The 15,315-nt window shown below is 43.1% G+C and overlaps 1 protein-coding gene across 2 annotated transcripts in view; it reads left to right on the top strand.

Annotated features, from left to right (window-relative positions):
• The window catches only part of LOC125454822 (1-phosphatidylinositol 4,5-bisphosphate phosphodiesterase beta-1), a 690,999-nt gene that overhangs the window by 635,766 nt on the left and 39,918 nt on the right, over window positions 1-15,315 (top strand). For both annotated transcript variants that reach the window (XM_059648337.1, XM_059648338.1), the window contains exons 28-30: window positions 4,741-4,817; window positions 4,919-5,008; window positions 10,003-10,060. In XM_059648337.1, coding sequence (XP_059504320.1) covers window positions 4,741-4,817; window positions 4,919-5,008; window positions 10,003-10,060 — 225 coding nt within the window. The remainder of the gene's footprint in view (window positions 1-4,740; window positions 4,818-4,918; window positions 5,009-10,002; window positions 10,061-15,315) is intronic.

The raw sequence follows: 15,315 nt of genomic DNA, 5'->3' as shown, positions 1-15,315 counted from the left end.
ATCTCCTCCATTTTCAATATACTTCACAAACACACCTTCCACAATCATTTTCTTTTCAGGTTTGGTCATGGCTTGAGCTCTGTTTTTGGCCTTTACGAGTTGAGCAGATACATTTTTCTGATGTGACAGGTAGCCAGAAAGCATTATCAAAACTGCATGACACAGTGCCTAAACTCACGTGTTCCTGAACATACTGTCTTGGTAATGAGCTTGGTTTGTTTTCTTGGTTGTGGTTTCTTATGTTATTATCTGTATTTCCTGATGGGAAACTTGTGGAGAGTTTCAGCTCTGGTAACACCATTCCCATTCTTAAAAGTAAGAATTTGAATTTTAAAATTGAGTCTTTGCTTGACTGGGAGCCCGTGGAGGTCAGCAAATGTGTGAGGGAACAGAACGCCAACTTTAGGTACATTTATGCAAAATAGAATTCCCCAATAGATGAAGTTGAACTGACGGGAAATATAAATTCTGTACTAATATGCAGATTTTTCTTTCATTTGCAACAAATTAATAGGTATATTTAAGACGTCATTGGATAAGCATATGGACGTACATGGAATAGCGTAGGTTAGATGGGCTTCAGATCGGTATGACAGGTCGGGACAACATCGAGGGCCGAAGGGCCTGTACTGTGCTGTAATGTTCTATGTGGTGCCAGTTAGGACATAGGCAACACCATGTGAGATGACCTCAGGTTTGAGTGTGACTTTAACAATTGTGGGGTCATTATAATTGCAGAATTTTGAGCTATTCTGCCCTAAACGCTTACGTAACAACGGTTCCACTGCTCTCAAATCATCCATTGCATGTGAATCGCTTTGGGCTACTCGCACTGATGTGTTATAAAAATGGCCTTTCTGAAATGTCTTCAAAATAATTAAAATGTAAATCGTTTTCAAGGTCATTACATTTGCGGAATTATCAGCCATCTCGATTATTGTGTACAGTACTGGTCCCTATACGTACAGAAGGATGTTAATGCATTGGAAGTACTTTGGTGAAGGTTTACTAGACTTATGCCTAGAATGAGCAGACTGGGCAATAAGGAAAGGCTAGACAGACTCGGCCTGTATTCTGAGGAGTTCAGAAAAGTCAGAGGTGACTAAATTGAAACACATCAAATCCTGAGGGGACTTGACCAGGTGGATATGGAAAGGATGTTTCCTCTTGTAAGAGACCGTGGGAACTAGGGGTCATCCCTTAAAAATAAGTGGTCATCAACTTGAGACAAAGATGAGGAAACTTTTTTTTTACTCAGAGGATTTTGGGATTCCCCTTCTCAAAAAGCAGTGAATGCAGAATGATTAGGCATTTTTAAGGCAAAGGTAGATAGGTTTCCAAATTACCAAAGGGGACAAAAGAATATCAGGTGATATGTACTACTGTAGACTTGAGATTAAAATCAGACCAGCTGTGATCTTACTGATTGGCAGAGTAGGCTTGGAAGCATCCACTTGTTCCTTAAGTGTATGAATTTTGGGGGTCCAAGTCTTTCCAAAAATCCAGATAGATGTTCCCAGCACAGTCAGAGGTGTCAGTGTTTAGGTGGAATATTAAATAGAGGTCCCAACTGTCCTTTTGGGTGGATGGAAAGGACCCCACCTCTCCAGCCCAGCGTTATTTTGAAGCAATATCTCTGGCGTCCTGACCTACATATTATTCATCAATCAGCCAAAGACATACTTCATTGGCTCTTTGAGATGCTGGTGGTCACAAAAAGTGCTCTACAAGTCTTTTTTGAAAGAATCTCATCTTCATCTTATTTTTCAAATCTTCCCTGTGGACCAACACACCCCACTACCCTGCAACTTTTCTCCAATCTCTTACCAAACTCTGTAACTGTAAGAGGCCCTGAATCACAGAATGACAGAACTGTAATGGTGCAGAAAGAAGCCATTTGGCCCATTGTGCTCCATTCAGCCCATTGTGCTTGCACCACCTCTCTTAGCTTGTCGGATTTGATTTGATTTATTATTTTCTCATAGTTCAGTTTTGTGTGCAGTGCAGGCAGATCATACCAAACAAAGAGCACAGAGCGATTGAACAGAAGGAGGAATACAAGGTTATTGCTGCAGGGAAGGTGCACAAACTGCACAATTAGTATTAGATTTGAAATTTAAAAAATCCATCCAGAAGTCTAGTAACAGCAGGGAAGAAGCTGTTCTTGAACCTGTATCCTCCCTTTTCCCCATATCCCATGCACCATTTCTATCCCAACAACCATCCAATGCCCCTCTTTGATAACCTCAACTGTACCTGCCTCCACCACATTTCCAGGCAGTGCATTTCCCATCCTAATTACTCTCTGTATGAAAAAAAATTTAACCCATCAACTGGACTTCGTTTGCAGGTCGCTTTACATCTACACCCTCTTGTTCATTTCGCTTTTACAGGCCAGAACAATTTCTCCCTCTCTACCCTGTCCAGCCCTCTCTCAATTTTGAAAAGTTCCAGCAGGTCTCGTCTTAACCGCCTTTTCTCCAGGGAGAACAGTCCCAGCTTCTTTACTCTATCCTCACAGCTGAAGTTTCACATCCAATGCATTTATATCTTTCTAATAAAGTGTGGTACCCCAAAACATAGGAAAGGGTCTAGATTATTCAGCTGCATGTATTTTGCTATTCAATAAGATTAAAACCAATCTGCGTCCTTATTCTGTCCACTTGGTTTAATCAGATGATCATTGGTGAAAAGAGGAGCATGTTTCCTTACAAGAATGATAAATTTAAAGCTATCACAATGAGTATTGATGTCAATCCAAAAAGACCTTCTGCCTCGCATGCAATGAGGCAACACTGTACATGAATTTTAGTGCTGAAGTGATAACTAGGTATGTAGGCTACATGTCACATTAATTGGTTGATTGTACCAAGCAACATGTCCCTTAGCTTGTTTGTAAGAGGCAAAACATTGACTGTATTCAACCAGCCCACACTTGCAAAACCCTAACCACAACTTCTCCTCTTTGATGTGATTCCATAATTGGTCCCTGCTTGCCGAACAATCAAGAGTGTGGTGATAGATACACGAGCAACTAATTTCAAATAATCATCTGAGCTCCAAGTGTGTGTTACATATTCTTGCAAGGAGCAACATATGTTCATACCAAGGGAGCTGTTATCTTTAAACAAGAAAATTATATGTTCAAACCTTGTTACTTTTTCTTTGAATAGCCTCAGAGTTTACAGGGTTTCTAGTTCACCAGTGCCTCTTCCATGGTACTGTTTCCTTCAATTTTATTCAAGTTGCCAACCAATCAGCACACTTTTCTTCGGTTATGTGAATTATTATCATTTGAAATGTGTAATTTTTGTATATGGCCCAACATAAAAAGGATGAAGAATTTTGACGACATGTCTCTCTTTTAAGCAATATTTAAGAATGAACATCAATTACAGTTTAGAAATTTTAAAAAAATCACCCTCAAAAATAGAATACGTCTGAGGGAATAAGGTGACACACTTACAATGTTCAGTGCTGGTGATGTTGGTGGACAGAAATTAACACCATCACATTGTTTTTCCAGTGCTTATGCATGTAATGGTAATTATTAATTGTGTCTTACAGTCATAGAGTTATACAGTATGGTAACAGACCCTCCAATCCAACTTGTCCATGCCAATCCAATATTCTTAATTTATCTTGTCTCATTTTCCAGCATTTGGCCCATATCCCTCTTAACTCTTCCTGTTCATGTACCCATCCAGATGCCTTTTAAATGTTGTAATTGTACCAGCCTCCACCACTTCCTCTGGCAGCTCATTCCACACACGCATCACCCTCTGTGTGAAAACATTGTCCCTTAGGTCCCTTTTAAATATTTCCCCTCTCACCTTAAACCTATACCCTCTAGCTTTGGATTCGCCTATCCTGGGAAAAAGGCCTTGACTATTCACCCTATCCATGCCTGTCTTGATTTTATAAACTTCTGTAAGGTCACCCTTAGCTTCCGATGTTCCGGGAAAATAACCTGGAAAATAACTCAGCCTGTCCCTACAGCTCAAACCCTCTAACCATGGGTCATTTTTGAGAGGCAGTTCATTAGTAAATGCTGCAAAATCCTGACCAAAAAGGGATGAAGCCAAGGACAAGAGGTCATTTTCTTAAAAGTACTGGCAGAAAATCACGCTTCAGACAGTTATCTACATTCAACAACTCAACTACTCTTCTTCTGAAGTTTCAGTAACACATATGTGTAAGTAACAGAGATAGTAAAAACTGCCCATGCTGGAGTCAGAGATAACACAGTGTGGAGCTGGATGAACACAGCAGGCCAGACAGCATCAGAGGAGCAGGAAAGCTGACATTTCAGGTCGGGACCCTTCTTCAGCTTTCGTCAGCTTTTCTGCACCTCTGATGCTGCCTGGCCTGCTGTGTTCCTCCTGCTCCACACTGTGTTATCTCTGTATAATTAACAGCAAATATCGTCAGCTTTACCATTATTCTGACAGCAGATTCTAGCTCAATCGCTGTATGGTTGGGGTGATCCTATCGCAGGAATGCAGAATTGAGGTTAAAATCGGATCAAACAAGATCCTGTTTGAATAGATGAGCAGGCTCGATGGACCAAGTGGCCTAATCTTGTTCCCTATTCATACAATCACTTAGAAATGAAGGTATCAAGTCTTACATATAGAAAACGCAAAATTATGCATTCTGTCTTGATCTCAGGTAAGTAGGACATCAGTGACTCTGCTGCAAGGTTCACATGTTGTTAACAGTGCCTTTTCATTTTCACAGCTCGTGCAAAAACTGACAGAAGTAGCTGAGGAGTGCCAAGCCAATCAGTTGAAGAAACTGAAGGAGCTCTGTGAAAAGTAAGCCCCTAACATACCACATTCATGACTTTTGCAGTTGGCAAATCTCCAGCTGAAATTTTGCGAAGGTGAGTCAATTTTTCTTCTGCCATTCTTTCCAGGGAGAAGAAGGAACTGAAGAAGAAAATGGACAAAAAGCGTCAGGAGAAGATCACTGAGGCGAAGTCGAAAGACAAGAATCAGATGGAAGAGTGAGTCTTCTTCAGTCTGTGCACAAGACGCGTTGTTTTATTCTTCAGTGCGGCTTAGTTGCTGCCCGCTGGCAAATTCTCTGCGTTTTTGCTTTGAAGCGTAAACGCTGCTTTAAAGACTGAAGCAGAGAGACACTTGCGAGTCCCCATTCACTCCCACCCCTCCTCTCCCCACCCTGGAGTTGGCTTTCAAGGTGGCAAGCAATTCAGTCTTCTGTTCTTCAAATGGGAGAATGGCCCATGCGAATCAACAGATTAAGTTGCCACCACCCCCACTCAGAAACCACGCACTGCTATTTTCAAACGAGTTAGCCCCACCCAGTTTAATTTATTCAGACTGCCTGGCTGAAGATTTCTGAATGCTCCCCATTATCCACCACTGAAGTATTAATGAGAGGTAGCATTCCACAAATTGGCTCGAATACATCCAGTTCCTGGTAAATCCTCGATGATTAAATTGAACGTAAAAGCAACCACTTCTTTAAAAGAAATTATTAGCCACACCAAGGTCCTTCTGTGGCAAAGGGAGTCAGAAATCCCAAGACACGATAAGAGGGAGTCTTTTCAATGGAGTGTTTCATCAAAAAGGAATTTTTAAGTTTATATTTGATCTTCCTCAAAGCATACAATAAGATAGAAATTACTTGCTTATTTGGCAGCGGGCAAAGACTTGGCTTGTAACACGAGGGTTAAACGACTCCCTTTGAAAAATTCAGTCACATTTACATGGTGTCCATGAATCACAATACGCTATAATGGACTTTGCTTCACTCTAATTGTCCTCAGCAGCAAGTAACTCCTACACTTTGATTAAGATCCTCAGTCAGTGACCTTGGCATTTCAGAGAGACACGAACAGTTTTATCTCTTTATTCATGACAGACAGATGGAGTGTATTTTCCGAAGCGTAGGCAATAGCAATAGATCCTCAATTGTTGGTTGTCAGCTCAGAGGGTTATCTCATTTTCTAGCAGGGTCCATCAAAAGAGCTGGAAGGCTGACTGTGAACTTTTTGAAAATTGTTTTTGATCATTTGTCGGCCTGTTATTTCAAATGATAGTGTTTGATGGAGCACGATTTCAGAAAAAGCAGTGGCACTCCAGAGGTGCTCTCTACTGCTCCTTTTGAAAGGGACCTGCATGAGTGGCTCGAGGGGAAAAATACAGCCAGGCAGTTGGGAAAGGGTGAGGGCACTGGGACTGTCTTCATGTTGTCATGGTTATTGTAATTTATGTTGGCCATTCAGCCCCTCAAGCCTTTTTCCACCATTCATTGAAATCATGGCTGATCTCTGACCTAACATCATATACCTGCCAAATCTGAGATGTGTGGAGTCCACACAATCATTGTATGATCAAGTCTTCGATCGCTATTAACAACTATCTTCCCATTGATTAGAAAGCAGTCAGTTGATCTTAAAAGTACACAGGAAGCCATCCAGCCCTCTTCTCATGTGCCAGCTCTTTGTAAGAACTGGAATGTACTTTGTCTTTAACAGAGTTCACCTTTAAGGACTCCATATGTTGATTATACACACTGTTGTGACTCTGCCTGACAATCTCTGCTATGGGTCCGCAAGCTGCACTCACAGAAATCAGTTGTTTCTTTAATATCTGATTCATAACTTTTAAAGTGTTTCACTGTTTTAAATAAACTAACCCATGGAATGAATTAATCCCTGACAATCGAGTGATTGTTAGATCATGATCACTGAAATGACAGTATCTGAATAGTGTCACTTGCCTTTGCCCTTTTCCAACAGCACCGACAAATTTTTTTTTTCACTTTAGCAACTCATCCAGTTCCCTTTTAAATTATATCTTGAGCCTGCTCCCCCTTTCTTCGGGCATCACATTCCAATGTTACAATTTTCTGCAAATTGCTCAGGGTATTTTATATACATAGGGTTAATTCGGTCAGCTATAGCCTCACGTGGACAAATGCTGCAAGAACCATTTCTGTTGGTTTCCCAGAGCTCTGTGACACTGAGGTCACAATAGACAATTTCAAAAATCTGACCTTGCCGTAACTGAATCGGAAAGGAACCTTTTCAGAATAAAAAAAAATACATACATGCGACTTCCAACAGAACTCCATCATTGCAAGTGTGATAATAGACCAAGGTTCCACTTTCAGAGACACATCAGGATGAGAGTGATAGAAGCAGTTTGTTTAGCTCTTTCTTACTGGCAGAGATTATAGAGTCTGTAAACAGCTGACTGCGAACTCAGAGTGTATGTCTCGATACTTAAACTGTTGGCAAATAACAACTGCCCGAATCTGCTGTTGATTTCCTGGGATCCAACTGTGCTGTGTGTGAATGTGAAGATTTAGTTACTGCGAACGCTGCATTCTATTGTCCAAGGATTTAGTTCCAATCGTTATTCGAGCTGAACACAAGAAGCTGAGCTGCTTTGAATGCGAACATCAGATGCACGTTGTGAGATTTATTTCTATATTTTGGGGTGGGGTAATATCAGCACTTGCCCCACACCCACACCTCTTTTGTTCTTTCTATCTCTGTAATAACATGGATGTAAAATTGGCTGTTTTATCTCTGAAGTATATTCGCTGCTCCCTAATCCTGCACAGCAGTTAGCAATGTTGGCACAAACACATGGGATGTGGATGAGAGATAATGGGAACTGCAGATGCTGGAGAATCCAAGATAATAAAGTGTGAAGCTGGATGAACACAGCAGGCCAGGGTCTAGGCCCGAAACGTCAGCTTTTCTGCTCCTAAGATGCTGCTTGGCCTGCTGTGTTCATCCAGCTTCACACTTTATTATCTGGGATGTGGGTGAGCTGTCTTAATGTATTAAAAACCAAAAGAACTGAGGATGCAGGAAATCAGGAACAAAAACAGAAGCTGCTGGAAAAGCTCAGCAGGTCTGGAAGCACCTGTGGAAAGAAAGCAGAGTTAATGTTTTGGTTTCAGTGACCCTTCCTCTGAACTGTCTTAATGTATTATTAGTTGACTTGTAAAGCTGTTGCTGACCACGATTTAGAATGTTACATAGGCTTCATTCATTTACCTTGGGTGTCACAGCTACAGACATTGGTCTGGATTTTCCAATCAGGGTAGAGGTGAACATTAGGTGCTTGAACAAGCACTGCAACATGGTACCTTTTCAATGCTTAGCGACTGGATCCCACAGGCACCACAGAGAATTGACATTGTCCCCAAAGTTTCAAGCTCGATGCCTTGATCATGCCCAGAGGTTTACTTCCTTGGAACAGCGTAGCAAGATTAGGCCCTTTGACCCTTCAAGTCTGCTTCCTCATTCAACATGATCACAGCTCAATGAACATAGAATCATATCATAGAAGCCTTACAGTGTGGAAACAGCCACTTGGCCCTTTGAGTTCACACCGACCCTCCAAAGGGTATCCCGCCCAGACCTATCCCCCTTCCCTTGTGACCCCGCATTTCCCACTGGCTAACTCACCCAGCCTGCACATCCCTGTACACTACATGGCAGTTTAGCCTGGCCAATCCTCCTGAACCTGCACATCTTTGGACGCTGGGAGGGAACTAGAAGAAACGCACACAGACATAGAAAGAATGTGCAAACTCCACCCAGACAGTCACCCGAGGCTGGAACTGAACCCGGGTCTGTGGAGCTGGGACGCAGCAGAGCTAACCACTGAGCCAGTATGCCACCATATTCTTGCTTTCTTTACATGTCCCTTGATCCTGTTAAAATCTGAAAAAAAATTCTTCCTTGAAAACATTCAGTAATTTTTTCTCCCTAGCCTTCTCTGGTAGAGAAATCCACAGGTTCTCAATCCTTTGAGTGAAGAAAATATTTCTTCATTTCAGTCCTAAAAGTACCCTTAGACTCTCCAACCAGGGAAAACATCCGACATGCATCGAATCTTTACAGCCCTATTAGAATTTTATGAATTTAATCAGATCCCCTCTCATCCTTCTCGTCTCTAGTAAGTACAAACCCAGTTATAGAATCATAGATTTGTACCACACAGAAACAGACCCTTTGGTCCAACTCATCCATGCTGACCAGATATCTGATATAAATCTAGCCCCATTTGCCAGCATTTGACCCACATCCCTCTAAACCCTTCCTATTCATGTACCCATCCAGATGCCTTTAACATATTGTAAGTGTTACAGCCTCCACCACTTCCTCTGACAATTCATTCCACACACACACCATCCTCCATGTGAAAAGTCGTCCCTTCGGCCCCTTTTAAATCTTTCCCGTCTCACCTTACACCTATGCCCTCTCGTTGTGGACTCCCCCACCCTGGAGAAAAGACGTTGGCTATTCACCTAGTCCACGCCTTTTATGATTTTATAAACCTCTATAAGGTCATCCCTCAGCCTCCAATACTCCAGGGAAAATAGCCCCAGCCTATTCACCCTCTCCCTATAGCCCAAACCCTCCAATCCAAGCAACATCCTTGTAAATAGTTTCTGCGACAATTCAAGATCTTTTTTACAACCAATCCATCCCCATAGGACAGTCCTGCCATTCCTGGTGTCAACCTAGTGAACCTCTACTTCAGTCTCCCTTTGGAAAATCTATCCCCTCCGAGGTAGCGAGACCATAACTCCCCGCAGTACTCCAGATGTGGTTTCACCAAGGACCCATATAACTGCGGTAAGACATCCATACTTCTAAACTCTTGCAGTGAAGGCCAAAACACCATAAAGAAAGTTTACTTTCCTGGCCTTTTGTGCACAGGAAGTTAGATCTACGATAGTGGAGGACACATAAGCTATAGACTGATTGAACAATATAGTCATAGTTGTGAATTGTACCTTGAGCATCGCTAAGCTAACAGGGACATTCTTTGTCGCTTGGTGTTCAATCCACATGACTGATTCAGAACATTGAGGATTATTCTTTTCAAGGAAGAGTCACTTGAATTTCTAACAACACTGTTGTGCTGGAGAGTAATAGGATCAGACCAAAAAAAAAGTGTAGTGCATTGAATTCAACATCTGAACACATTTACTATCTGGTTGCAGGGAGAAGACTGAAATCATCCGAACTTATATTCACGAAGTCGTGCAGTCAATTAAAAGGGTAAGTAGCAAGTATTTCTAATCTACTTTCCTCAAGCTGAGGCTTTGTAAGCGCTTTATCTTTTCTGATGCCCTTTTGAAGGTGAGGGAACCTGATGAAGAGAATGTTTTTTCTAATTTTGGCTCAACACTATCAGGGATCCCACATTGAGTTTTAAGGTAAATCCGTCTGTATATAACCTCAACAAAACCTCCAGGTCCCAATACTGAAAGAACACCTTGTTTATGTTTCATATCCATTGCCCATTATACACATATCTGGTGTCTGTGCAGCTGGCAACAGTGAGTCATAAAAAACTCGTGTCCAGCAATAGGATAGGCTCTCGTCTGAATTTAAACCTGTGGGGAAGCATCATACCACCCATGAGTAATATCAAGAGCTTTCACTTTCCCCTCCCCTGGCCCACCATCCATAATAGGGCCAGAATTGTCAGATCAACTATTCCCAAGGATGAAAGGTTATGAGGAATATGCAGAAACATAGAGTTGACATTAAAATCTAATCAGCAACGATCCTATTCGATGGTGGCACAGGCTTGAAGAGCAGAGGAACTATTCCTATGTTCATAATACCCGTGCCTTTTCAGATTGCTCACATTGGCATCACCCAGTGAGCAGCCTTTCCTGTGTCCTCAAGCTGAGGTTGAATGTGACAGACTGAACGTCCAGCCACCAGGTGTGATAGTGAAGGACAAACTCACTCTGTTTCCCTGCGCCTCTGATTGTCTCCCACGCCCCTCTTTGGATATTCAAGCTTCGGCATGAGTTTAGATGTTTCCCGATCAACCTGTTCAGAGATTTATGACACACCTGTAGAACCCAGGTCTCCTGGCCCAGAGATAGGGTCACTACCACTGTGCCACACTCATCATCCACCTCGTGGTGATTAGTATATACCGTGTCAATTTGAAAGGTTATTTAGAGGTAAGGCCTTACCAACCTGTTTTTGCTGCAATGGCGCCACACATTTATCTGAATGGACTACACCTTGAGAGCTCTCCTAACGTTTTAAAAATTCATCCATAGGATGAGGGCGTCGCTGGCCAGGCAGCATTTATTGCTGGTCCCTAATTATCCAGAGGGCAATTAAGAGTCAACCACATTGCTGAGAGTCTGGGGCCACAAGTAGGCCAGACCAAGTTAGGATGGCACATTTCCTCCCATTGAGGGCATGAGTGACCCAGATGGGTTTTTACAACCATCGACAATTGTTGCCAGACTTTTTATTCCAGATTTTCTTCATTATTCATTCACGGAATGAGGGCATCGCTGGCTCGGCAGCATTCATTGCCCATCCCTAATTGCCCAGGGGTTGGTTATGAGTCAACCACATCACTGTAGGTCTGGAGTCACATATAGGCCGGACTGTGGTGGGATTCGAACCCACGCCACCAGAACATTCAGCCTAGAGTTCTGGATTATTAGTGCACTGACAATACCAATACCCGATTAAAAGGCATTTTCAAATGCAGGGAGTCTCAAGCAGCATTAGGAATTTAGAATGTTAGGGACGGGCAATAAATGCTGTCCTAGCCAGCAATGCCCTCATCCCATGAATGAACTTTTAAAAAATGATCAGGACAGCACTGGAACAGGCCCTTCAGCCCAAGATGTCTGTCCTGACCATGCTGCCATTCTAAACTAATCCCACCAGCCTGCACATGGTCTGTATCTGTCTATTCCCTGCCTGTCCATCTGTCTAGCAAAGTGCCAGTTAAATGTTTCTATCTTAGATAATAAAATGTGAGGCTGGATGAACACAGCAGGCCAAGCAGCATCTCAGGAGCACAAAAGCTGACGTTTCGGGCCTAGACCCTTCATTGGATGAAGGGTCTAGGCCCGAAACGTCAGCTTTTGTGCTCCTGAGATGCTGCTTGGCCTGCTGTGTTCATCCAGCCTCACATTTTATTATCTTGGAATTCTCCAGCATCTGCAGTTCCCATTATCTCAAATGTTTCTATCTTACCTGCTTCCGTCACCTCCCTTAGGACCACGTTCCAAGCGCCTACCACCCTCTGTGTAAAAAAAAAAGCTTGCCTTGCGTATTTCCTTTAAACTTTCCCCCTCTCAGCTTAAGCCTATGCCCCCTATTTCCACCGTGTGAAAAAGACTCTGAGTATCCACACCATCCGAGCCTCTAGTAATTTTATCTCCTTCTGTCAGGTTGATCCTCAGCCTCTGAAGCTCTAACGAAAACAATCCAAGTTTGTCCCACCTCTCCTTGTCGCTAAGGCACTCCAATCCAGGCAACAAAGCCTCTTTTCCATTCTCCACCGCGCCCCCCCCCCCCCACCCTCGCCAACCAAAGCCTCCACAAGCCTCCTATAGGAAGGGAGAAGAATATCAGTTGCTCTTTCCTGTTTCGATTTAGGGAGATTTGGGGAGTAAGCTTTAAGCCTTAATGTAGAAATTATATGAACTGATTATATGATGTATTTGCGAACAACTGTTGTGTACTACTCACTAATCCTGCAGTGACTATGCCACAGTAATTGATTATTAGATTAGTTCACAGGTCGGTGCAACATCGAGGGCCGAAGGGCCTGTTCTGCACTGTATTGTTCTATGTTCTATGTTCTATGTACTTTGTGGATAATTTCATCAAGAATTGCATTTATACAGCACTCTGATTGCCAAAGGGAGAATCAGACAGACGAAAACATGAAGTGAAACTGTGTAATAAACAGGATATATGCATATATATATATATATATATATATATATATATAAAATACAGAAATTTGCCTGATAAATTTCAGCCAAGAAGGCAATTGCCCAACTAATCTTCGGGTTCCAGCTTGGCACTCATTCTCTTTGCTGTCATCAAGGCTGTCTCCAGCAGAGGGAGCCATGTCCGCGAGGTAACAATGTTCATTTGGCTGGGTCCTGACTGATAACGTGGATGATCAGTGGGGAGTGAAGCTAAAACTGAAAAGAAAGCTGAACACGTGGATCTTCTGAAGGGTCTGGTTTCTCTGGTAAATTAATCAAACCCTGCAAGATTCTCAATCCTGGGAAGTTTTGCCGGATCTTATCAGAGAGAGCTAGGTGTGAGCCGAGCTGAGACACTCCATCTCTGCCAGGTTCTGCTTTGGGTCTTTCCAGGGAAATGTTTGCCCCCTTTAGTTGTCATTCCCACAAAAGGTGCTTTCCACTAATTGGTGTGCGGACATCCCATTTTAGGGTTTGGAATAGTTCAGACACTCTGGCCGCTTGGCATTTTGCTTCAATGACATCAATGGCGAATCGATTCTACAGTATGATTTGATCCAGGTCTTTGCTAACTTCGATCACAGAAGTCTAGAGTCCCTACAGTGCAGAAAGAGACCATTCGGCCTATCGAGTCTGCACTGACCCTCCAAAGAGCACCCCACCCAGACCCTAACTCAATCCCGTAACCCTCCGTTTCCCATGGCTAACCCACCTAGCCTGCACATTCCCAGATTCTCTGGACACTTGAGTATGGCCAATCCACCCAACCTGCACATCTTTGGACTGTGGGAGGAAACTGGAGCACCCGGAGGAAACCCACGCAGACACAGGAAAAATGTGCAAACAGACAGTTGCCCGAGGCTGGAATCGAACTGGCGTTGTGAGGCAACAGTGATGACCACTGAGCCTCTGTGCCACCCATTGCACGTTTGTGTGAGTGATAATGCAGGCATTTTCGCTGGCATGGGATTGGGGGCCAAATGGCCTGTTTCTCTGCACTTGTGTAAGTTTGAACGCGAACTGTTTTGTGTAGTCCCAGCAGAAATGTAGTGCCTTTGCCCCTATTATTCAATTTCCAGTTTAAGTATATCAATCTTAACCTGACACCGTCAATCGTACTTCACATTTAGGTCGGACCCTAAACTGCTTATCTTGTTCATGCTGCCAATTATCTGCTTCAGCAGCACTCAACAAATCTCATTTTGGCTTCAGTTTACTGCCCCTCATACCCCAATCCTTGAAATGGCCACATTCAAATTCCACACTTGGAACCATACCAACTTTATTCCCTCACACTGAATTTTTTTGTCTCCTTTGCCGCAGGCTAGGTCAGAGTGTTTACAGCCTCTGTGACCTATGTGGTAATTGGCTGAGCCCCCAAGACTCATAACCTTTCTCTCGTAGAGACAACTTTAATCCGCCTCCATCAGAACACACCTTTCTGCCTTTGCCTGTGCTCATCAGCTGCTGGAGCAGGCATGGGTGTTTTTGACACTTTCAGATGCACCTACTGTAGCATTGAAAGTAGTTGCTTGGTCATATGTTGCTGAAAAATGCCCCCCTTTTGCCTTGCACTCATCAGGACAACTCACAAGAATAGCCATGTATAAAGAAAATAAATGCAAGAGAGGAGAATGCTGATTGGTTGAGGCATTGCCATGGAGAATGAAGCAGTTAGAACTAGAATCAGAATCCCCTACAGTGTGGAAACAGGCCCTTTGGCCCAACAAGTCCACACCAAACCTCAGGACATCCCACCCAGAACCATCCCCTATAACCCACCTAATCTACACACCCCTGAAACACTGGGCAATTTAGCATGGCCAATCCACCTGACCTGCACATCTTTGGGCTGTGGAAGGAAACTGGAGCACCCAGAGGAAACCCACGCAGACAGTCACCCAAGGCTGGAATCGAACCTGGGTCCCTAGTGCTGTGAGGTGGTAGTGCTGACCACTGAGCCACCGTGCTGCCCTAAGATGATTCGAAGATGACTGACAGTTCACTACTGAGTTTATTTAAATATCTGAACCAGACAGGTTGGATCTGATTTGCCAAGGCATTACACTGAGAAAGGAGCCAGAAAGTAGCTGTCATTTGTTTTACTGAGGTCAGAAATCACACCACACCAGGTGTCACGTGATTATTGACCTTGTCCACCCCGGTCCAACACCAGCAGCTCCACATCTTGTTTTATTGAGTTGAAACATTTGTAATGCATGTGCATTTTTCTTTGGCTTGCTCCTTGTATATTGATATATGAAAATTCCAGTACAGCCAAATTCTCTGCACTGTAAACCTAACTGATAGTGCTGATTCAATTGTCTGTGTAAATTTTCGCACACTCTGGACTATTTAGCAAATTCTATCCAATCACAGAGTCTAATAATGGATACTTTGTTTGGAGTTTTGCAACTCACTCCCTAATAATATTGTGAGTGGCCCTGCACTCCAAGTGTTCAAGAACACGGCTTATCTTCATCTCTTCCGGGGAAATTAGGGACAAACTATAACTGCTGGCCTCACCAGCGATGCCCACAACAC

Source organism: Stegostoma tigrinum, chromosome 9, assembly GCF_030684315.1.
Source record: "Stegostoma tigrinum isolate sSteTig4 chromosome 9, sSteTig4.hap1, whole genome shotgun sequence".
In the NCBI taxonomy this organism is placed as follows: Eukaryota; Metazoa; Chordata; class Chondrichthyes; order Orectolobiformes; family Stegostomatidae; genus Stegostoma; species Stegostoma tigrinum.
Note: the sequence above shows the minus strand (reverse complement) of the source record. Positions and strands in the feature narration are given on the sequence as shown.